The sequence below is a fragment of the Hemiscyllium ocellatum genome, chromosome 8 (assembly GCF_020745735.1).
Source record: "Hemiscyllium ocellatum isolate sHemOce1 chromosome 8, sHemOce1.pat.X.cur, whole genome shotgun sequence".
In the NCBI taxonomy this organism is placed as follows: Eukaryota; Metazoa; Chordata; class Chondrichthyes; order Orectolobiformes; family Hemiscylliidae; genus Hemiscyllium; species Hemiscyllium ocellatum.
In genome coordinates, this window is record NC_083408.1 from 72618116 (window position 1) to 72643420 (window position 25305).

Below are 25305 nucleotides of genomic sequence, written 5' to 3' on the forward strand. Positions count from 1 at the left end.
TGTAAAAGACTGGCAAACATATTTAAAGTGTTCCTAGTTACATCTTCAAAATGCTGTATGTTTAAGGCCAATTAAAAATGGTTGTATTTTCCCTCCCGTTACTATTGTGGGTGTTGGGTGTGCGTGTTATTCCGCTAATTTCCACTTGCTGCTGTGTATGTATAACAATAGTTGATTGTTATGGATATGTTAGTAATTTATGACTTCTATTCCTGTGGTGCAGGATTTTATTTGTAAATATGTGTTAATCATTCTTCAAGTACAAGGAAAATTTTAATTGAAGGGGTTGCAGTGACAGTGGTATTGCCACTGGTTGATTAATCTAGAACCCCAGGCTGATGTTTTGTGGACATGGATTTGAGTTTTATCATGGCCGATTGTCAAGTTTGAATTCAATAAAGTCTGGAATTAAAAGTTAGCTGAATGGTGATCATGTAACCAATGTCAATTGTTGTAAAAATGCATCTGATTCACTGATGTCCTTCTAATGAGAATGATATCTGCAATCTTTACATAGTCTGATTTACGACTCCCAGCAATGTGATTGAGTCTTAACTGCCTTTTCAAATAGCCAGCAAGGCGTGGTCTGTTGCCTCAAATTGATGTGAAATCTAAAGAAAACAATGAACCTGGACAGACCACGTGACGTTCACATAGGACCGGAAAGGGCAGCGCAGATATATCCTTGTTGTCCATGCAAAGTCGTTTCCACCAATATTTAGGCTCTTGGGCTAAAATTTGCAGAGTTGACAAAACCTAGTTAAGTGGTAGCCAAACCAACAGAATACACCTTTCAGACAATGCCCTAGAAATCACTGTCACCATCCCTTGTTATGCCCTGTTCCACCACCATGCAGATGTACCAGTGGATATGGCACAGTGCATTCTTGACGTTTCTCACTATTGCGAGGAAAATTTTTTTTCCCCCCATCAGTTTTACTTCTTTCACCAATTATTTTAGATCTATGTTCCTTCGTTATTTTCATGAGTAGGAAATTCTCCCTATCTCCTATGTCCAGACTATCATTTTGAATATGGTAAAAACAAGGACTGCAGATGCTGGAAACCAGAGTCCAGATTAAAGTGGTGCTGGAAAAGCACAGCAGGTCTGGCAGCATCCGAGGAACAGGAAAATCAACATTTCGGGCAAAAGCCCTTCATGAGGAATAGGGCAGATGAAGGGCTTTTGCCCGAAACGTCGATTTTCCTGCTCCTTGGATGTTGCCTGACCTGCTGTGCTTTTCCAGCACCACTCTAATCTAGACCCATCACTTTGAATATCTCTATCAAAACTCCCCATTATTTTTTCCTCTGTCACCCAATAAATAACATTAAACTGCCGTCTGAGTCCATAAGTTTCCTCTTGCCCTCAGTTCTGATCTTGCAGTCTCCCTTAACATTTTATATCAGCCTCCTCTGTCACTTAATAATACCAGGGCTGTTGCTCTGACACATCCATTTGTCAAGAGCACTGAACAAATTCTTAACCATTCATCTTAATGCTTGGCTATTATACCCAGTCCCTGCAGAAAAGTTATGACTAAATTTGATCATTTCTATGTCTTGTAAAAATCAATTTGATTACTAAATTAGCTAAACTTTGAGCTTCCCATCAAAATGTATGTGCTTTTGAGGAATTCATCCTTGTTTGTTAAATCCTATTTCATGATGAAATAGTCAGTACTTTTGTGAGCTATAATAATCTAATAAATGTTATAAACCTCAAAATCATAATTAGTAGCATTCAAACACTGAGCACGTAAGTTAGTTCAATGAAATTGTGGGTATTGAGAGTTACAGAATGTGTTCGGTACTGACTGTTAGATCTCATTTGTGATTTAAGATTCTGTGTTTTCAAATTAGCCTCCTTTACATGTGGACAGGTAGAGGAAAAGGTCAGTGAAAAGATGTTGCTTTGTAGCCTACAAATTCTGTTTCTTTTTTACTGAGTGGTATGTCATCTGATTTTTTTTTATTGATTTGCAAGTTGTCTGCTTTAAACTTGTAGATTTTTGACATTTATTTTGTTTACCTGAGGAGCTTCAATGGACGTAGTGCTGACAGATATTCTCTGGTATAGATTGTTACCTTTAGTTCGACTGTTTTGAGCCTAAAACTTGGGCTAATGTGGGGGAACTGTTCTTGTCAGGGATTCCCTTCTCAGAGGACAGACTTAGTGATATCCCACCAGGGTGAGAGATTCAGAATTTGCTATGATGAAAGCAAGTTGGAGATTATGGGTTTCACTGGTAGGTAAACAAGTGACTAAGGTTCCAATGATGCGAGTCAAGGGAGGTTGATAATTAAAATCTTTGTTCCTAAATATATATAACTACCTGAGAAGATGTTTACAGTCTTATTTCTTGATTCAGGTTCAAAGGCAGGTCCATCCAACTCTCTCAGCAAAAGAAGATGCCCTCTTTTACTTAGAAGAGTTGATTCTTCAGTTATTAAACATGCTCTGTGTTGCACAACCCCGGACTGTTCAAGATGTAGAGGTAAGAACTATGGTGTCTTGTATTTTTACATATTGGAAATGAATTGCATCATGATTATATCTGTTCTACACAGTTTTGAAATTATGTTTATGATTGATTTAACTTAATTAATTTGTCAAATTAAAAGGCACGTTGGTTTGTGCTAGGTTATAAAATTAATGTGCAAAGCAAAGTAACTGCCCTTATTATGATAAAACAAGTACACTGGCTAGATTGATTTCAAGTTCTGGTCAAATGTGATTTCCCATGTAAAATGTACTCCTCTCCAGGTGAATTTTAACTTGCAATGTTTCCAGAATGGCGACTATTAACCTGCTGAGAATATTGGAAGTTGGCTGGATAGCTGGTTTAGTGATGCAGGGTGACTCACATCAGCTCAGTTTACTCTGAGGGTCCTGCCTTCTCAACCTTTCTCCTTGCCTGAGATTTGGTGACTCTCAGGTTAAACTCACCACTAGTCATCTGGTGGTAGCCCTATGGTTCTTTGAGACTATGGCGAATTTACCTTTTATTTATGATGAGTGCTGGAACAAATGATTCCAACTTAACATTTCAGTAGAAAACAGTTTGATTGTTATTCCTAGTCTTTGCTAAAGAGTGATGCCTAGATGTGATCCACTGCAATGTCTTGTATTAGCCAATTGAATTATTTTAGTCATTACATTATGGACTTCCTATTGGAATATTTAATAACTGACAGAGACTGAATCAAGTGTAATGTGGGAGTGGATGATAATACTTATCATCTATTCTCCTTAAAGTGGATTGTAACATTTGATCTTGATTGAAATAAGATCTGCAGAACTTTCATCGCCAGAAATGAAGTATTCAAGTAATATGGTATTTGATCCTTACATCTGATTCTTCAGATCTGTTAGAGGCTAGCAGTATGTTTACTCTGTCAAACCAAATTCACAGTGGACTGCATTGTGTTCGTCTAAACTGAAGTGTGTACTCCAGTTTTCACATTGCTACAAGATGTTGAGGGAAATTTCATTCTGGTATTAGTTTAAAGGAAGTGTAATAAGAATTCCAATGATAAATATTGTAAGATACAACTAAATTTATCTAATTTAAGAGTCTGAAAGTCCATTTTCTTTCAATTTTGAAACCTATAAATTCCAAGTAGACTTTAAACAAGGTTTATTTTTTGATTTTAAAGAAATTAGAAGCTTCATGTTTGTATAATCTTTGAAAAATATTATTTATTTAATTAGTAATTTCTTTAAGTAATTCATTTTCTTCTGCATGAACTCTTAAAGGAGGCAAAACATTAGCACTATTTTAGGGATTTTTGAAATACTTTTGATGTAGTTTTCTTAAGAGATGAGATTAAAATTTGTGGAAGAATTATAGAGTCATACTTCAGTCCAACCAGTTCACACTGACCATGTTCGCAATGTAAACTAGTCACACTTGCCTGCGTTTGGCCCATCTCCCTTCAAACTTTTCCTATCCTGTACTTATCCAATGTAACTGTACCTGCAATCACCACTTCCTCTGGCAGTTTATTCCATACACAAGCCACTCTGTGTCGGCCCCATGTCCTTTTTAAAACTTTCTCATCTCACCATAAAAATATGGCCCCTGGTTTTGAACTCACCCACCTTCAGAAAAATAACTTTGCTCTTCACCTGATCTATGTCCCTCATAATTTTATAAATCTCAATAAAGTCACCCCATAACCTTCTATACTCCAGTGAAATAAATCCCAGCCTATGCAGTCTCTTCCCCATAATTCAAACCTCCTGTCCTGACATCTCCAGATTAATAATATTCTTCCGAGAGCAGGGCAACCAACACTGTTCACAGTATACCAGGTGAAGCCTCACCAGCGCAACTTCAACATGACCTCTCAATTCCAATATTCAAGGGTCTGAGCAATGAAAACTCTGTCTACCTCAGAAGCAAATTTCAAAGAATTACGTACCTGAACCCCTAGGTGTCTCTGTTCTACAACAATACCCATGGCCCTACCATTAATTATATAAGTTCTGTCCTTGTTTTACAAAACTGCAATGCTTGTGTTTATCTAAATTAAACTTCATCTGCCACTTCTCAGCCCATTGACCCAATTGATAAGATCCCATTGTAATTTTAGATAACCTTCTTCGCTGTCAACTATATTTTAGTGTCATCTCCGCACTTATTAACCATGTCTCCTATACTCTCATTCATATTATTTATATAATGACAAACAAAAATGAACCCAGCACTGATTCCTGTGTGCCATTGCTGGTCACGGGCCTCCAGTCCAAAAAACAATACCCCTACTCCTACCCTCTGTCTCCTACCATCAAGCCAATTTTGTAACCAGTTGGCAAGGTTAGCCTGAATTCCATGTGATTTAACTTAACTAATTAGTCTACCATGCAGACGACTTTGCTAAAGTCCATGTAAACAATGTCTACCGCTTTGCCCTCATCAATTGTTCTGGTTACTTCATCACAAAACTCAAGCAAGTTGGTGAAACACATTTTCCTCGTACAAAACCATGCTGACTATTCCAAATCAGTCCTTGTCTCTCTAAATGCATATAAATCCTATCTTTCAGAATCACCTTCAACGATATACCCACCAGCGACATCAGACTCATAGGTCTGAAGTTCCCAGGCTACTCCTTACAAACTTTCTTAAATAAAGGCAATACATTAGCACCATCCAGTCCTCCGGCACCTCACTTGTGGTTATAGATGATTCAAATATTCCCGCAATAATTTTCCCTAACTTCCCACAATGTCCTGGGATACTGAGGACTAATTAAAAGAAGAAAGTAAGTTGAGACTTCACTTGCTTAAAACCTCAATATTGTAACTTCAAAAGGATCAATTTAGATCTCGATTAGGTAGGAGAACAGGCGCTCTTACTTCCAGCTTTGAGGCCACAGCAAAATGAAGGACATAAAGGTAGCTTCCTGAAGGTTTGCATGATAAATATGCCACCTTCTGAAGAAAGGAACTATTTCAATGATTGGGATCTTTGATTCAATGCATGATCTAGCTAATTTCAGTGAGGCAGATGATATAGGCTTCTGGTATGTTGACGACTTGACGAAGAGTCATGATGATAAGGTCAAGGGGGTGGGAGGTGAGGCAGTAATTCCAGATGCAGACACTCCTGAGTTGCAAATAACCTCGGTACTAGTAATCACATTATGTTCAGCCTACTGTGCTTACAGCTCCTGCAAAGTGATACTTCAATATGGGAAGCATTACCTTGATGGCTAGGATTCTCTAAATAGGATTAGAAATCAAATCGAAAGAAGAATTATCCATTATGAATATATTTAGTTTCCATTAAGTCGAGACCTGGTTTCAAATCCTGTCACAACAGATGGTGGAAGTTGAATTCAATAAAAATCTGGAATTAAGAGTCTAATGATCATGAATCCATTGCTGATTGTTGGAAAAACCCATCTGGTTCGCGAATATCTTTTAGGGAGAAAAACTGCCATCCTTACTGTTCAAGCCTACATGTGACTTCAGACCCATAGCAACGTGCTTAAGTTTAAACTGGATTAGGGACAGGCAGTAAATGCTGGCCTAGCCAGTGACATCCTCATCCTGTGAATGAATTCAAAAGAAAATTTCAAAGGTCTTCCAAGTCAGCATTTTATAAGAATGGCATTTTTAAAAAGCTCGTTCTATGACTAAGGGCTACCAAAAGATCGCAGTTGTCACTACCAATAGTGTCCTATCTTTTATAAAAATGAGACCACAAAATAGCTACTTTTTACCTGTTAACAGAACAGAGTTTAACCCAGTGTACCACTGAGGCTGAAGACATATGGAATAGGCGTGGGAGTAATGTAAGTAGTTTGGAAGAGACATGGGCCCTAGTTTGGAATTGAAGTGTTCATATGAAGTGGGGTTTGGATATGAAAGGGATGTGGCATGAGCAAGGAGGGCAATGAAGGCTGAAAGCTTGAGAGTTTCTGAACCACATATACAACTGGTTCAATGTCCCAGGAAGTAGAGCTGGTCCTTCTAACCTGATAGCCTTATCATCTGCCTGCTTGTATTATGTACCTCAGGCTTGCCTCAAGAGGTGTCAGGATTAATTCCAGCCTGCTTTTAATACCTAAAAATTAAAATTGGCTGACTTCTAGTGTTGGGAAATAGGCCAATTCATGGTTTCTGAATTGAGGATGAAATATGACCCCACAACTCCAAAATGGGGCTTCAGAAGCAGAAATGTTGAGAGCCCCTCTAGCAAAGTGATTTATTATTTAGTTCAGAGTCAGGAATGCGTTCAAAGTCAATTTTAGACATGATGGGAGTATGTTCACTAATTAATGATTTTATAAAACTATTAATAGACAGCATTAATTAATCTTAGTTGTCACCTATATTTATGACCATAATGCATGGAAATATTAGTTCAAGAAATTTTGCAGTGCCATGTCTTAAGCAAAGAAATACAGACAAATAGAATGCACAGACATTTAGTTTCTCTTGAGAAGAAGAATTATTAACATCGGCGAGCGGCAACCAATGAGATAAACTGAGTAACAATGAGACATTGCAAGTAGGTCACTATTCTACCAAAATTCTGGCAAGTAACTGAGGCACGATTAACTGGAATTTCATGGGTTACTTCAGCTGATGGACTTCAAAAAATATAAATGTTCTATATTAAAGCTTAATGTGATGATTTATTTGTACCTATCACTAATTTAGTAATGTTATTTTGATATGTAATCTGGTCATCAAAAATATGGATATTTTGCCAGTTTTTCATTTAGTAATATTGCAATTTTCTGCAGTAGTGCATACCGAAAATTTTTAAAGGTGATGTAATTGTTTGCAGGAAAGCTTGTTTTGTGATTACTATTTGAATGGACACTTTACATGTGTTCAAGATTGTACATTTATTTTCATTTTGCTCTTAGGAACGTGTTCAGAAATCTTTCCCATACCCAATTGACAAATGGGCTATTGCTGATGCACAGTCTGCTATTGAGAAACGTAGAAGGAGGAATCCTCTTCTTTTACCAGTGGATAAAATACATCCTTTATTGAAGGTGCAAGTTTGTTTTTAATCTATGCTTATTCAATTGAGAAGGAGTTGTACTGTAAAACCTTACTTAAACCCTCACTTTGGTTTGCAAATGATTACATTTAGGAATATTTTTGGGGCCGTGCAATGTTTTAAAAGGGGTAAAAACAATGACTGCAGATGCTGGAAACCAGATTCTGGATTAGAGTGGTTCTGGAAAAGAACAGTAGTTCATACAGCATCCGAGGAGCAGGAAAATCGATGTTTCGGGCAAAAGCCCTTCACCAGGAATACAGGCCCATTCACCCATTGTACTCTTTGCTACCTTCCCCCACCCTCCTCCCTGACCTATCACCTTCATCCCCGCCCCCACTCACCTATTGTACTCTATGCTACTTTCTCCCCACCCTACCCTCCTTTCATTTATCTCTCCACTCTTCAGGCACTCTGCCTCTTTTCCTGATGAAGGGCTTTTGCCTGAAAATGTCGATGTTCCCGCTCCTCGGATGCTGCCTGAACTGCTGTGCTTTTCCAGCACCACTCTAATCCAGAGCCATGCAATGTTTGATCAAGTGGAAATTACTTTAATCTTGCTAAGCATGAATTAAATTCCATAATCCACCATTGTTTCGCACCTTGGAAGGTAAATAGGTGGATTTGAATGTGACAAAAGGGCAAAAGTTGTGTGTGTGTGTGTGTGTGTGTGTGTGTGTGTGTGTGTGTGGCGGGGGGGAGAGGATAACAAAAAGTGTCTGCAGAGGGATATAGCCAGGTGCGGGGGGGGGGGGAGGGTGAACATGGCAGATGGAATATAATGTGGTAAAAATATGAAAAAATGTACATTGGTTTAAGATAAGAACAGCTGAACATTATTTAAATGGAGAAGGATTGCAGAAGGCTGCAGCATGGAGAGATTTGAGAGTCCCTATGCATAAATCATGAAAAGCTAGAAAACAAGTTCAACATTAAATAGATTAGAATAGATTCCCTACAGTGCGGAAACAGGCCCTTTCGGCCCAACAAGTCCACACCGACCCTCGAAGAGTAACCCACCCTGACCTATTCCCCTACTAATGCACCTATCACAATGGGCAGTTTAGCATGGCCAATTCATCTGACCTGCACATCTTTGGACTGTAGGAGGAAACCAGAGCACCCGGAGGAAACCCACGCAGACGCGGGGAGAATGTGCAAACTCCACCCATACCGTCGCCCGAGGCTGGAATTGAAACCGAGTCCCTGGCGCTGAGAGGCAGCAATGCTAACCACTGAGCTACTGTGCCGCCCAAATAGATGGCAATCATTTCAACAGGAATAGTGTAAAAAATCGGGGAGGTCTTCCTAGAACTATATAAGGCACCAGTTGGACCACATCTAAATATTGTGACCAGTTTTGTTTCTCTTATCTCAGGAAAGATATGCATGCACTGTAGATAAGTCAGAGAAGGTTCCACGAGGCTGATCCATCAGTATGAAGGGATTGTTCTATGAAAGAACATTGTATAGATTATGCCAGGACTTATTGGAATTTAAAATAATGAGAAGGGACCTTTTTGAAGCATTGAAGATTCTTAAGGGACTTGATTGAGTAGGTGCTGAGAGGTTGTTTCCCTTGTGAGAGAATCTAGAACCAGAGAACATAAGCTTAGAGAAGGGGTTACTCATTTAAGGTCGACATGAAGAGGAATTCCATCTCTGAGGGTGGTGAATCTATGGGAATTGTTTTCCACAATGGGATATTGAGGTTTAGTGGTTAAGTATATTCAAGACTGAGATAAACAAACTGACCTTTAATCAGTCAAAGTTATGGAAATTAGCAGGAGGATGGAATTGAGGATCAAAAGATCAGCCAGATGAAATTGAATGGTGGAGTATTGCTCCAGTGACTTAAGATCTTATGATGTCCCAGTACTGCTTTTAAGAAAAATCGCTTCAGATCTTTACTCTGTATCTAACCTCATGCCGTCCCTGCCTTGGAAGTGTTTTATGGGGATATTGTAGAGGAAACTTTGCTTTCAGTTTAAACATGTAGGGTTAAGCATCGCAGTAATCTCTCAATTCTTTGCTTGCACTAAAAATAGGCAATGACAGCCGTTGTTTAACCATTCCAAAATGACTTTTTCAAGGTATGTACACCTTGGAACATAGAATGCTATTTTATTTATTTGAGGCACTTATGATAAAGTCACAATTAAAGCAATAACTATATGTCTGTGTAGCCATGATATGAAGGGCTTTAGAATTGACAAAAAGGTTTATTAGAATTACGCTTGGAAGGAAGGCCTGTAATTATGAAGGAAAGCAAAGCTTGAAGTTACTTCAGTGATGAAAAGTTTAAGGCTGAATATAATTGTATAAGACTCTGCTAACTGCCTCTGACCGCATTTGTTTAAATTCCAACTGTGTTCAATTATTGATTCATTGGTTAACAATCAAGTTATCTCTAATAGCTAATCAATTGGTAATTAGAAACCATAGTTTGATCATCAAAGTGGTAAATGGCGAAGTTAGGAAAACATTGTTCAGGCAGGGAGCTATAGTTGTGATTGACTGTCTCAGAAATATATCATAGAATCCCTATAGTGTGGAAGCAGACCATTCAGCCCATTGAGTCCGCACTGACCCTTGAAAGACCATCCAACCCAGACCTAGCCCCACACCCAATCCCAATAATCCTGCATTTCCTATAGCTAATCCACCTAGCCTGCACGTCCCTGGACACTATGGGCAATTTAGCATGGCCAATCCACCTAACCTGCACTACTTTGAACTGCAAGAGGAAACTGGAACACCCGGAGGAAACCCATGCAGACACAGGGAGGATGTGCAAACTCCACACAGACAGTTGCCCAACGGTGGAATCGAACCCAGGTCACTGGTGCTGTGAAGCAACAGTGCTAACCACTGAGCCATCATATTGGAAACAGAAACAGGTTGGTAAATAGTTGACAGAGCAAAAATTGAAGAGTTTAGGGAGAAGAGCATAAAAGATTCATTAGTTCAAGGAATTTATGTAAGTAAATTGATAAATAATTGTGGGACTAGGCTGAAAATTTCTAGAAATCGGCTAAGTGTCAGTTTTAGTGGGTTTCTCTCGGTGATCCATAGTGAATTTTCTCTCATTTTGTCCCCAAAATGCTCTCCTGTTCTATTCACTGTGTCCTTATGGGATCCAGCTCATTGTATTCTCCTACTCACTACATGCGGAAGATACGAACCACTGCCAGGACTTTGTGCTATTCTTGGCCCTAATATCATCTTTTCTTTTGATATTTTTATTGAGAAAAACAAATTTAATTTTTTTTACAAAATTACAAAATCATGACAAAATAGTATAACAACCTTATAATGACAATAACAAAAAATAAACTAATACTCTACTCCACAATCCACTGAGGAGAGAGAGAAAAAAACCTACAAAGACTACAGTTCAATAAAAAACCAAAAAAAATCAAATTAAACCAAGTTAAACCAGGGTAAATTAAGTGATATTCAATTAAGTTACTGCACTCAACGCAATCCCACTAAAGCTCCCCACCACCAGGAGCATTATTAAGCAAATCCGTTGTTGTTCATGAATCCACCAGCAACCTGCGCCTCCCCCGGGGCCCATGGACCTCCAGACATAACCCTCATTACTACACAAAGGCCCTGACCAATATAGCCGACAGGTCTGCATCTATGTAATTCTGAAAGGGACTGCATGATGACCCAGTGGTTAGCACTACTGCCTCGGCGCCAGAGACCCGGGTTCAATTCCAGCCTCAGGCAAGTGCCTGTGTGGAGTTTGCACGTTCTCCCCATGTCTGCGTGGGCTTCCTCCGGGTGCTCCAGTTTCCTCCCACAGTCCAAAAAGCGCAAGTTAGCTGAATTGGCCATGTTAAATTGCCCGTAGTGTTAGGTGAAGGGGTAAATGTAGGGAAATGGGTCTGGGTGGGTTGCTCTTCAGAGGGTCGATGGGGAAGTGTTGGGCCAAAGGGCCTGTTTCCATACTGTAAGTAATCTAATCTAAAATAGTTCACTTTTCTGGTGCACCATACTCACATGGATATCCAGGGGGATGTGCTCCATAACTAAGCTATGCCGGCTCCAGATTCCCTGGGGTTTCTCTGGCACTCAGCTCATTAGAATGTTCTTCCTCGCACAGAATACAAGAATATTAAACAGTCTCTTCCCATGCAGAGGGAAGATTTGACAAACCTAAGAGGAGGGACACTGGATCCAACTTAACCTCAGTTCCCAAGACCCCTCCCAAAAAACACGCTATGGCACCCCAAGACCGACGAAGCTTGTAGCACGACACAAGCAATGAGTAAGAGTGCTAACATCTGTTTTATATTTGGGCCACAGTGGGGGCACACCTGCCTTAAATTTCACAAGATGCTCCAGCGCCACCCGATATCATCTTTAAAGCTGAGCCATGCACCAGGTCAAGCTCTGGCAGTCCACAATTGCCCAGTAGATTTTGTTTTCTTTTCCTTGGATATATTAAACAGCGAGCAATTGATCATCTGCTTTATCTGTGGGGACCTGGAACACCTATTGGACAGGGGCTGTGTGCAGTCATTGCCTTGGAGTTAGTTCTAAGTCTTGGTGACTGATGAAGGGTTGGTGGAGCAAACAGGGAGCTGGAGTCACCAAGTCTCTGCTTTTGATTTTCATGTTGGAACTTATCAATGCTTAGAATCTTTGGTGGGTAGGAGAATTGGAAACTGCAAATCAGTGAGGCAAAATGTGGTATGAGGATGTTAATGCAGGCTAATAGGCTTTTCACTACTCAGTGAAAATCTTGACTTACCGTTCAACACTCGATTGGAAAATGATACATTTTGCACACAATGACAGGAAACTCCTTACTGTTGATTTTGTGATTCTCCCAACTTTCTTGCCAATTTCCACTTTGTTCAATAACTGGGGCGATACTGCCCAGTATCTTTTGTTACTCGCTTATTGTCTTGAGTTTTAATCACACTCATATTTTTAAATCAACTTCGAGATATTAAATCTTTGTTTTATGTACATTTTCTTCATTTATAGGATGTGCTAGGTTATAAAGCAGATTATCATGTTTCTCTCTACATCGTGGCTGTGCTGGAATACATTTCAGCTGACATTTTGAAACTAGCTGGAAACTATGTGGGCAATATTCGACACTATGAAATTTCACAACAGGACATTAAAGTGTCAATGTGTGCAGATAAGGTGAGCATTAATTTGCAATATGAATTCTGAATATTGTGGCTTTTTTTTCATGATATTTTAAAGAGTCAATAACTTTGCATTTTCAATATGATTAATAAAAATTGTTCAGTGATTAATACACTGGTGTATTTTTAAAAGTTTTGTTATTTTTAAATATGCTAAAATTAGTATGATATATCTGAATTTTGGATTATCCGACAAGATCGCAAGGTCCCAATGTTTGGCTGAACTGTTATCTAGCATTCGATTATCCGAACAAACTGCTCCCCACCTATGTCATTGGGATATTTGAGGTTCCTCTGTATCTAGTTTTATAAACTGAAGATTTTTAATGTCATAGAGTCACCGAGATGTACACCATCCAGATGCCTCTTAAATGTTGCAATTGTACTAGCCTCCACGACTTCCTCTGGCAACTCATCCCACCCTCTGCGTGAAAAAAACTGTGAAAGCTGCATTAGGCTAGGAGCCATAAATCAAGAGCGAAGAGGGTTACCTCAGATTACAACATGATCTGGACCAGATGGGCCAATGGGCTGAGAAGTGGCAGATGGAGTTTTATTCAGATAAATGCGAGGTGCTGCATTTTGGGAAAGCAAATCTTAACAAGACTTATACACTTAATGGTAAGGTCTGAGGGAGTGCTGCTGAACAAGGAGATCTTGGAGTGCAGGTTCATAGCTCCTTGAAAGTGGAGTCGCAGGTAGATAGGATAGTGAAGAAGGCATTTGGTATGCTTTCCTTTATTGGTCAGAGTATTGAGTACAGGAGTTAGAAGTTCATGTTGTGGCTGTACAGGATATTGGTTAGGCCACTGTTGGAATATTACGTGCAATTCTGGTCTCCTTCCTCTTGGAAAGATGTTGTGAAAGGGTTCAAAAAAGATTTACAAGGATGTTGCCAGGGTTGGAGGATTTGAGCTATACAGAGAGGCTGAACAGGCTGGGGCTGTTTTCCCTGGAGCGTCGGAGGCTGAGGGGTGACCTTACAGAGGTTTACAAAATTATGAGGGTCATGGGTAGGATAAATAGACAATTATGGGATCTTTTTAATTGATATAGCTCCTGAAAAAGCCTTTTTCTTAATTGCATTTGGCCAAAGCATACCTTTTAAAAAGCTCATTTATTGCTTTAGACAATCGATTTTTTAATATGCACATCCATTCTGTGGAACTGCTGCACAGAGTAGCCTCAATGGTCTGCAGAGATTATATCCTTAACTAGACTGTTGGCAGCAATAGCATTCTCTACAGTAGGAGTTGAAAATTTTCCAAAAGTGAGATTAGAAAGAAAGTAAAAGGAACGGATTGCTTTCAAGAGAAAGTAATGTGCCTGGAAAAATCATTAGAACTCTGTTTAGTTTAGAGATCTTTGAGTCTTTATATCCAATTATTCAAGCAGCATTTGTTTTGAGTTCTAAGCAATGTGTTATAAAGTGAGAAAGTGTCAGAGTTGTACAAGTCTTACAAAACTGAAACAGGCCATTTAATCCACCATTTAATGCCTGTACCAGCTGTTCAAATGTGCATTATTACCTCATTACCAATCTGCTTTTTCCCCTGTTTCCTGACACATTTTTTACTTTAATAACCTCTTAAATGCCTCAATTGAACCTGCCTTGACCACACTTCCAGGCAATGTGTTCCATATTTTACCCCGAGTGATTTTTTTTTTCCCTATCACCCTTGGTTCTTTTGCAAATCACTTGAGATCTGTGTCCTCTCACTCTTGTATATGTGGTAACATCCTTTGTTGTATTCTCTTCACCTTCTTCTCTCCAAGGAGAACAATTCTAACAACTTAAATCTATGTATGTACAAATAGTAAGGCGAAGGTTATTGATGAACACGGTAAGGTATTTTGATATTGTTTTCATTGGGAATAACTGTAGTTTTCCCATCTTTCTTGTGTGGCTGTAGGAACAGTTTATTTAACTGCCTTAAATACATAGCTGATCAAAGAATAAAGATATTTTGCTTTATTTTTTACCACTCGATCTAATCATTCCATGGCTATGTTTACCATCAATATGGTCAAACAGCTGAACACCCATTTGCCAGTCTTGTTTCCAATGGCCTTTCATAGGACATTGTGATCTTTATAGCATACTTGCTCACAAGATAATAATAACAGCTACTGGGAGGAATCATTCTTGCGGAGCCTCATACCTTTCTGGCGGGATGCTTGGAATAGTTTGCTGGCTGATAGGTGACTTATTTTCTCACCTCTAACCTCCACCCTTTATTGTCTGTCTTGATATTATTAACGTTCCTTTGATCATTGCTCCTATTAACTTTTCTGTCTACCTCTTCAGAGTCAAGTATATTGCTGCTGCTTGTTTTATGTTTATTGCGTTAAGATCAAGGTGTACTTCTATCTTTTATAAATATGCTGCAAAGATACTTTTATTTCCTCTCATAAGCCAGAACTACTTCTACCATGCACCGTTTCCCATGCCCATTCTCACTATTTGCCATCCTCATCCTTCTCATTTGTTAACTAACCATTAAATCTATTTCTGTCTTAGCCTTCTTTAAAAATATCACCACTGGAATTTTCTCAATGCTTTCTCTATATACATTATATTTGTTGGTTAACTTGAAATGTTAAGCTTGCTATAGTTCTAGTATATTAGCAGACATAGCATACTAGTTATGAGTCCACACCTGAGTATTAACATATGAATTGGAAGATGTCATCGGTCGTTCATCCCTTTGAACCCTTCGCTGAGATCATGGGCTGATTGAACTCAACACCATTTTGTTATACTATTTCTTTATCCCTTAATGTTTTTAAATATGTAGAAATCTACCCATATGTACTTGAGATTAACATTGACTGCATTGCCTCTGTAACTAATGTCCAACGTTCTGTATTATAGTTTCTAGAGTAATGACTTTGTATATCATTTGCTCCCTTTCTGTCTTTTTTCTATAAAGCCTGAATAGTTTCTGAACACATCAGTCCCAATATTCTGGTTTTTAAAAATTAATTTGTTGCAATTTTAAAAAAAAAATACTTAATTCTTTGGATGTATATTTAATCATTTTGGTTGTATTTTTAACTTGTTTTCTTAAAATATGCGTATGACACTGCTGGTCTCAAATTTCCTTTCAGGTGTTTATAGACATGTTTGACCAAGATGACATTGGTCTGTCTTCATTGGGAGATGATGGACCAAATTCTACAGGTGAACAGCACTACTATGACTTGGTGAAAGCTGAAATTGCAGAGGAAAGGCAATACCTACGAGAATTGAACCTGATTTTAAAAGTCTTTAGAAAGTCATTTACATCCAACAATAAGCTGTTTACTGCTCGTGTAAGTTTTTAATATTCTGATGTCGTAACAAAGGTTATTTGCATTGAAGTATTAGATTTCACACTAGATTTTATTATAAATATATTTGAAATATATTTTAGGATTTTTGTATGAAATACAAATCAGGCACAGATCAGTTTACTATTTTGAATGTTTATTTTGATGTAATATCTCTGCTAATGTCGCTCGTTACTTTGTAACGACCATTACATTTGGTTGAGTGCATTGTTTTTATCTGCTGTGCTACGGACACCAAGTGTAAACCATGATTTCTTCATATTTAGTATCGTGGTGTGGCAGATGACATTGTCAAATGTTTTACATATGTCACTGATAAAATTTTCTGCATTGTTTTAAATTTGATGTGGAATCATATAATTTTTCTAGAAGGCAGAAGAAAGTCAACACCATCTCTTTGACACCTATCAATTTAGTCCCATATCCTTAAAAAAAACTTTGTAAATATACTTACTTCCTTCTTAAAATCTATCCAGGGTTCAGTTTACACCAGTTTCAATAGTTGTCATGTGTTAACAACCCTCTGATTTGGAACAAACAGCAATTGTAATGTAATCTTTTATTTTATCCTCTGGTAACTCAGTAATGATACCCAAAATTATTTTTTTCTTGATTTATAATATTAAGATCTCTCAATTTTGAGCCTCTCTATTAATTTTTCTCACAAATCTACATAGTTCTTGTTAAAAAGATCAAGTTTCTCATATTTAAAGCCTCTTATTGTCCATATCATGCTGCATCTTAGTGCTTTTACAAATTTTATAAAGTAATTGCTCAAAATTTGATGCAGTGCATGTAATTTGTTTAGATTTAATTTGGCACTTTTTTTGTACTTGATTCAATAATAAATCAATATTTTTACAGCTTTTACCCCTATTTTTCAAACTCTTTGCATAAATTGAATATTTTAAAGTTTTACCATTTAGCAGATATTACCTCTAGTTTATTCTTTCTCCCATGAAATGTCATGCCACACTTTTTTGCATTTATTCTCTTTCATTTATCAAAAGACCTTTGAAACCCTTTGGGCACAATGTTTAAAGCACAGTCTTGTTTTCTCAAAAAAACTATTCAAGTTGTCAGAAACAACCAGTTTTACAAATCATTACAGATTATTCTTAATATGCACTGAGAAATCTAATTAATTTTATTCAGTGACAAAGCATCTAGAAACTTATAGCTGTCAAACTGTCATGTCTATAGGCACCCGTTTTACCCTTCCTCCCTTCCTCCAGCTACCTCCTAAATGGAAGTGATATCCCTCCAGCCCTCCTGGCATTACTTCTGTATCGAAGGCTGTTAGAAATAATATGGTCAGAGCTTTGCTACTTCTTCCTACATATTCTTAGGTAAAAGTAATCAAAATGTCATCTTTATTTCCCTGGAATTCCACCAACTTTTGCAGTACAATTCCTTGTCCATACCAATAGCCCTATCAGTTGCACTTAACTGGTTGAGTTTTGAGGAAGAGTCACTGGAATCTGATTTCTCTCCACAGACGCTGGCAGACCTCCTGAGCTTTCCCAGCAATTTCTGTTTTTATTTCTCTTACCACGAAGGTTTTCTTAACGTTATTGGAAAATAATTTACTCCTTGTGCATAACATTTTATTTGTATACATTTGTAACTTGATCTGATACTTGCTTTCAAATATTCAGTCTATTTATTCATGAGGAACAGAATTTCTTGCTTATTCTGAGGAGCAAAAAAAACATTAAAATAAGAAACTACATACAAGTGTAAGTATTGAACAGATAAATGAAGGGAAATTAAGATTCTAACTCTGAAGTAAAGTAAAATGTTAGTGGAGAAATCATTCTCTGAAGCTTGTATCCATTTAACAAAAAGCTCTTTCTCTGTTGAAAGTGTTCCTTTTGTACTGGGAGAGGAAATTTACTCAGAAAGGCTAAAAATTGTGTTTTTCCGCATTAGAATTAAGCAATTGTTCTTGCTTACAAAGCTTTCCCTCCTCCCTAGCAAAACCAATTAGTGAAACTTAAAATTTCAAGAAAGTTGCAGGGAAAACAACACTGATTTTTTACAATTAAGTCATCACACACACTGTTTAAATATGATCATCATTTTTGTTTCTTTATTCAAAGAATGTCAACATTGTTTGCTAGGTGTGTATTTGTTGGCCACCCCTAATTTGCCTTGAGACGATATTGTAGTACCTTCTTGAACTGCTGCAATGTTTGGGTGTAGGTAGTACTGTTTAGGATTGCAGGAATTTGACCCACTGACAGTGAAAGGATGGTGATATACTTTCAAGTCAGGTTGGCGTACGGCTTGGAGAATTTGAAGGTGGTACTGTTACCATACATATGATGCCTTTGTCCTTTTGGGTGCTACGTATCAGGGTTTGGAATGTGCTATAACAGCAGTCTTGCTGAATTCCTGCTGTGCATCTTTTAACAGGTAAACCCTGTGGCCATTGGTGGTTAAGGGAGGCAGTGTTCAAGGTCGGGATAGGGTGTCAGTTCAGTGCGCTGCTTTGTCCTGAATGGTGTTGAGCTTCTTGACTATTGCTGGAGATGCAGAGTATTCCATCAAACTCTGACTTGTGTTTTGTAGATGGTCGACATGCACAGGCGAATTGGGAAGTAAGTTACTTGCCACAGAATTCCTAGCTTCTGACTTGTTCTTGTAGCCACAGTGTGGCTCATTTGTTCAGTTTCTGGTCAGTGGGAACCCTGTGACATTGATAGTAGAAGATTCCGTGACCGTGATGTAATTGAATATCAAAGAGTGATTGTTAGATTCTCTCTTGTTTTGGGATTTTCTGTTACTTGTGTACTGTTAATCTTATTTGTCAATTTAGCCGCCAAGCTCGTTTGAACGTAGACTAGTACAGTGTCTGAGGAGTCGCAAATGGTGTTGAACATTATGTAATCAGTGAAAATCTCCACTTCTTACTAACCATTGGAGGGATGTTATTGATGAAGCAACTGAAGATGGTCTCAAGAATTCTGTTGACTACAAGATTATATACTGTGAAATGTGTTTCAGTTTCTTTGGCCTGGATGTTAACAGACAGATTATTGTTCAATAAAATCAGCATTAATATCAAACCTTCAAATAATATAATGTCCTAAGGAGCTTTAGAGCAGTGTAATCATGCAAATCTTGACACAAAGCCATAAAAGGCACAGCTTGGTCAAATAGGTAGATTTTAAGCAGTTAAAGAAGGAAAGAGTTTGAGGAAGGTATTTCGGAACTTAGGGTCTTGGCAGTGGCAGGTATGGTGGCTAATGTACCGATAGAAGTAAGTTTTCCTGAGAGGTGAGAATTAGAGAATCTCAAATATCTGAAAGTTATGGAGGATAATGCAGAAATGGGGAGAGATGCTCCTCTGGAAGCATCTGAAAAGAAGGATGAGAATTTTCAAAAGGGAGAATTGAGAACAAATGTAGATTCGTGAGTACAGGAATAATGGAGACAAGAGTGTTGAGAGTTAGGATGCAAGCAAGAGCGTTTTGGATAACCTTCGGATTAGAAGGTAGCCATAGCCCAGCCAGGTCCACACTGGAATAGTCAAGTTCAGAGATAACAAAGTTTCAGCAGCCGATAAGTCGCTGAGGCAGGAACATAGTTGGGTCATATGGTGGAGGTCAAAGTAGTCAGTCCTGGTGATTGTGGCAGTATATGGTTGAAAGCTCAACTTGGGTTCAGAAATGATGCTAAGTGTCTGAAAAGACTGACTCAATCTTAGATAGTTGCCAAGAGAAAGGAGGGTATCTGTGGTTATGGAATGGGATTTTCTGCTGGGATTCTCATGGCCAGAAGGGCAAGGTTATGAAGAGGTTGAAAAGAAGGCTGAAGCTTTCCGACAGGAAATTTCACTGCCGCCTCCCTGCTTTTTGAGCAAATATTTCTTCCAATTTCCTTTTCGATGAAAGAAAAATCAAAATAACTGCTTCTTAACCACTCCTCTTCTCCATGTGACTATCTTTTGAGAATGGCTAGGTCGAGACCTGAGAAGGAAAGCCATGTGGCTAATTGTCTGTAGTTATCTCACAGTTGATCCATTTTGTTTTTGTTTCAAAATCTTTTATATAAAAAGGCTAAATTTGCAAGTTGTGTTAAGTCTGTGTTATTTGATTTCTGATAGGACATCGAAATAATCTTCAGCAACATCCTAGATATTCATGAACTGACTGTAAAACTGCTTGGATTAATGGAGGATACTGTTGAGATGACAGATGAAAGAAGCCCTCATCCATTTGTTGGCAGCTGTTTTGAAGATCTGGCAGAGGTACTGTGCAATAGTGATTTCAGTTGGCACACAGTGATGCTAGACTAGAAGACTTTCCAACAAAAGAATAAAGCTTTTTATGTTTTCGTCCAATGTGCTTTTGAAGATCTCTTAGGCTATATTTTTCATATTTAATTAAGTGTTGGCATTTGCCTTCAACGTTCAGGTGCTATTGTCGACTTACCTGTAAGCAAAACACGTAAGCAAAACAAATGCGTATAAGACTTGTCACTCATGCTAAATCCTGAACAAGTTATATGTTTAATTTTTCTCATATCCAATATGTTTTTAATATGACTTCCTGTAGAGAGGGAAAAATATTTTAATTTCTTTTAGTTGAAAGGGAATTATTAATACTTTATAACAAATAAGTGATGAATAGAATTTTGCGAAGATTAAAAATTTGCAATCTTCTTTCTCAAGATAGCTTCAGTTCTAAGAAAAGATATAAAAACACTGAGACTGCTGTCATGATGTTGCATATATTCAGCTGGAAGAATGTTAGAATAGTTAGGTGGTGATGTTTGAGCAGTGTAGACTCGATGAGCCAATGAGCCACTTTCTATGCCATAGATCTCTGTGACTCTAATTTTCAGAATAATATTTGTAACAAACAGCACATTTATTGTATTAAACTTGCTAATAAATTAACAGCTTTTGAAGCAAAGTCAAATATGTAGAATATGCGAAACAAACTAAAGCTATTTTTTTGTGTGCAGGAGCAAGTATTTGACCCATATGAGTTGTGTGCACAAGACATTCTTTCACCACAGTTTCATGCGCATTTCAACAATTTAATGTCCAGGTCAGCAGTAGCCTTGTACTTTCAGGTAAGTAGTTTTTCACATAGCATTTTGTTAGTTAGTAGGGGCTAGTTAGCTCAGTTGGCTGGAAGGACATTTTAGGATGCAGAGAGACACCAAAGCATGGATTCAATTCTCACACCAGCTGAGGTTACCATGAAGGACTCTCTTTCTCAAACTCTCCCTTCACCTGAGATGTGGTGACTCTCAGTTTAAATCCATACCTATCATCTCTCACTAATGACAGAGCAGCCTTATAGCTTGGTAAGACTATGGTGACTTCATTTATTTTGCTAATACACTTCTTGAGTATTTCTTTTTTGACGGAGCTTTTCATCTTTCAGTCATCATGTTTGCAAACACATCAATGCAAAGGGGAATAATATTTTCAACAGTACATGAAGAAAGTGCCGATTGATTGGAAAGATTGGTAAAGATACTGCCATGGAGAACACACAAGTTAGATGATGATTGATGATTACTGCTCCGCTTTCATTTAATATAAACCATGCAGGCTGACTCTGGTCACTACAAAGCTGAAAAAAAATCCTCCATGTCACTGAGGCGGCATCAGACCAATCCACACCCAACAAACTGCCCAGAAAGCTCTGACAACTTTGAAAGCTGTGACAAATTTCCACCACAGCAGCTGAGAGAACCCATAACAGTCTAAAATGAACAGTGTCACAAGAAATAAATGCACCCATAGTACATTTTTTCAAAAAAAAAGTCAGTTTACTCTGTCGTCCAATGTTAAAGATATGTTAAAAATTTCCAGGATTCAGATGTACACCTTTGCCTGAATTCATCAATTATTCCTTGGATGTTGGTCTTACCTACCTGTGTGGCAGGTTTCCTTGAAATCTGTCCATTAGCTTATGAGATATATTATCTACAGTGAAACACCAGGATAGAGAAACATTACTTCTGACCACCTTCAGTGGCAGAGAAAGCCAAGTAAGCTGGTTATCCTCTGTTCCCTTTTCATATGTTACTCTTCTCTCAAGCATCTTACTAAAAGATGCAGTTATCCAGAACCAAACCAGAATAGTAATATTCTTATGCAAAATAACTATGAAGATGTGATATGGATATTTACATATTTCAGGCACAGTGGAACTAAATGTATGAATACTTGGTTCAGCATTAATAATTTGCATATTTTCACTGTACAAAGATAAACAAATGAATGCAGTTTAAAAATGTGTGAATTGTTGATGAATGTGGTACTGCGATTTATTGTTTTGTTTATCTTGGCTTTTTCAAGCGTCATGTATTGATTAATCAATTAGAACACACTGTGGAATTAGGATTTGAGACACCCTGACATATCTTCAAGTGGTTTAGCAGTGTTTATAGCAGCAGATTATCCTTCTTCATAGTTCCATAAGAAAGTTTGCTGTGAAGAACAGGACTCCTCACTCAAACACGGAGTTGGTCATTTGGTGTACTTAAATTGTCAATTGATGTTTTGCGAAAGCAGACATCTTTTTCATCGGTTTAAGAGGGTAAGTGCACACGGAGAGCATGCTAAGGAGCTCTATGACCAAGGGAGGCTTTCACTGATTTCTCACTGCGCTCTAAAACCTGGCCAGCTGTGCCATACTCAGCAAGACATTCCAGACTTGCCCAAATGAAACGTCCATTCAACCTTTGTATCTTTACGAATGGTGGACTGCCTGCAGTCCTAGCAGTGGCCACAGCCACAGCATTTCTTGGACGCAGGATTTCCTTACATTTGGGGGTAGAAGTCCCATCCTAACAGCCCAGCAACTGTAAGTTCGGCCTAGGGCAATCTTGCCAAGTGAAGACAGGCTTGTCTCTGAAGTTGGGTCAGCTGAAGCAGCCAGTATGGATTGGCATCAAAACTGCACCCTTTTATTGTTATGAGCTGCCATATTCCAGGATTTATAGATTTTAATGTCACTGCTGAGAGAAGTTCAATGTATAAGGAGTGGATATAGTGTACAGGTGTGTTGAAGGTGTGTGTGGCACTTCGCTAAGGGAACACTGGTTCAGGGTGAGTGTTTCGTGTGGTAGTTAAATGGGTGAAACTTTCTGGTAGTTTGGGGTGGGTCTGCTTTGCTTGGGTGTGAGGGATCAGTGGGTGGAAGCTGGGTGTGGAATGGGAATGTTCGGAGTGTTTGAGGCTGCTCTGGTCTGGGGATATCGGTTTTATAGTTAGCTAGGAGTTGGAATGTGTTTTAATTCCTCTGAACTTGGTCCTTAATAACTGTTAGGGTATGTAAATTGAAAGCGTCAACAGTCTCCAAATTTGAGGATTTGGGATTTTTTTTTAGAATACTCCAGATACTGGGTAATTGCCCATCAGAAGTTTCAACTTCCTGAGCAATTATTACATAGTTACTGCATTGAGACTTTCATATGGTTCCAGTACGCGTGTTCAGAGCATGTCTGGTCTCTGACGATTCAGAGACCAGATTATTTGAGGCAATCTGTAGTTTTTCTGTCTATTGTGGAAGTCTAGTATTTTAACTGACATACTGCTCTAAAACATTTGCTGTACGTATGTTGTATGAGAATTGCACTTTGTATTTGTGAGATTATGTCATCAACTTCTTACTTTAATAGCAAGGTAAAAGCAATCAAGATAAAGCGTTATCTTAAATATTTAATTTCATCAGCACTACAGTCACATTATTTTTGATACAAAACTGGTGTAATTTTTGTAAAACCTCATTTGCTTTTGGACTCATAATATTACATGATTCTTTCATTATTTGTTACAATCTAATTGTAGTAAATTGTGAACTGTCTAGTACTAGTTATGCTTTTTTAATTTCTAGTCTATTGCTGAAGGTTTCAAAGAAGCTGTTCAATATGTACTTCCACAACTACTGCTAGTCCCAATATATCATTGTTTGCATTACTTCGATCTGTTGCAGGTAAGACATTCTGAATTATTATATCTGAAGTGTGTGAATTGATATAAAATAGGAAAACATAATTTTTTCTTTCTTTTATGTCATGTATAATAGTGTAGTTTTCATATACTTCACAATGTATTTTTGTAAATAGTAACTATGCAGTTGGACTTTGGTGTCAAGTTCAGTGATCTGCACTGCCATCTTCTGACAATCCTCTATTTCAAGCCTGATGTAATCTCCCTTTTGAATGAAAATATTACATTTGAATATGTCGAATACTATTTATTTGCAAATGCTTTTTTTTTCCAGTTTAAATAAATAGTTTCTAAAGTAGACTTAGAACATAGAACATTACAGCGCAGTTCAGGCCCTTCGGCCCTTGAAGTTGCGCCGCCCTCTCATACTAATCTGAAGCCCATCCCACCTACACTCTTCCATGTACGTCCATATGCCTGCACAATGACGACTTAAATGCACTTAAACTTGGCAAATCTACTACCATTGCAGACAAAGCATTCCGTATCCTTAATACTCTCTGAGTAAAGAAACTACCTCTGACATCTGTCTTATGCCTATCTCCCCTCACTTTAAAGTTGCGTCCCCTCGTGTTTGCTGTCTCCATACTTGGAAAAAGGCTCTCCCTGTCCCCCCCCATCTAACCCTCTGATTATCCTGTATGTCTTTATTAAGTCACCTCTCAACCTTCTTCTCTCTAACAAGAAAAGCCTCAAGGCCCTCAGCCTTTCCTTGTAAGACATTCCTTCCATACCGACAACATCCTAGTAAATCTCCTCTGCACCCTTTCCAAAGCTCCTACATCCTTCTTATAATGCGGTGACCAGAACTGTACACAATACTCCAAGTGTGGCTGTACCAGAGCTTTGTACAGCTGCAGCATAACCCCCTGGTTCTGAACTCAATCTTTCTATTAATAAAGGCCAAAACACTGTATGTCTTCTTAACACCCCTGTCAACCTGGGTGGCAACTTTCAGGGATCTGAATACATGGACACCGAGATCTCTCTGCTTATCTGCACTCCCAAGAATCTTACCATTAGCCCAGTACTTTGCATTCCGATTACTCCATCCAAAGTGTATCACCTCACACTTGTCCACATTAAACTCCATTTGCCACCTCTTAGCCCAGCTCTGCATCCTATCTATGTCTCTCTGCAACCTACTACATCTTTCATCACTATCCACAACTCCACCGACCTTAGTATCGTCTGCCAATTTACTAGCCCACTCTTCTAAGCCCTCATCCAGGTCATTTATAAAAATGACAAACAGCAGTGGACCCAACACAGACCCTATGGTACACCG

General features: G+C 38.3%; 1 protein-coding gene across 2 annotated transcripts in view; it reads left to right on the forward strand.

Moving 5' to 3' along the window:
* Positions 1-25305, forward strand: part of sos2 (son of sevenless homolog 2 (Drosophila)) — a 96808-nt gene that overhangs the window by 24963 nt on the left and 46540 nt on the right. For both annotated transcript variants that reach the window (XM_060829189.1, XM_060829190.1), the window contains exons 2-8: positions 2373-2498; positions 7390-7521; positions 12534-12698; positions 15815-16018; positions 20148-20291; positions 21011-21121; positions 23902-24000. In XM_060829189.1, the coding sequence (XP_060685172.1) occupies positions 2373-2498; positions 7390-7521; positions 12534-12698; positions 15815-16018; positions 20148-20291; positions 21011-21121; positions 23902-24000 (981 nt within the window). The remainder of the gene's footprint in view (positions 1-2372; positions 2499-7389; positions 7522-12533; positions 12699-15814; positions 16019-20147; positions 20292-21010; positions 21122-23901; positions 24001-25305) is intronic.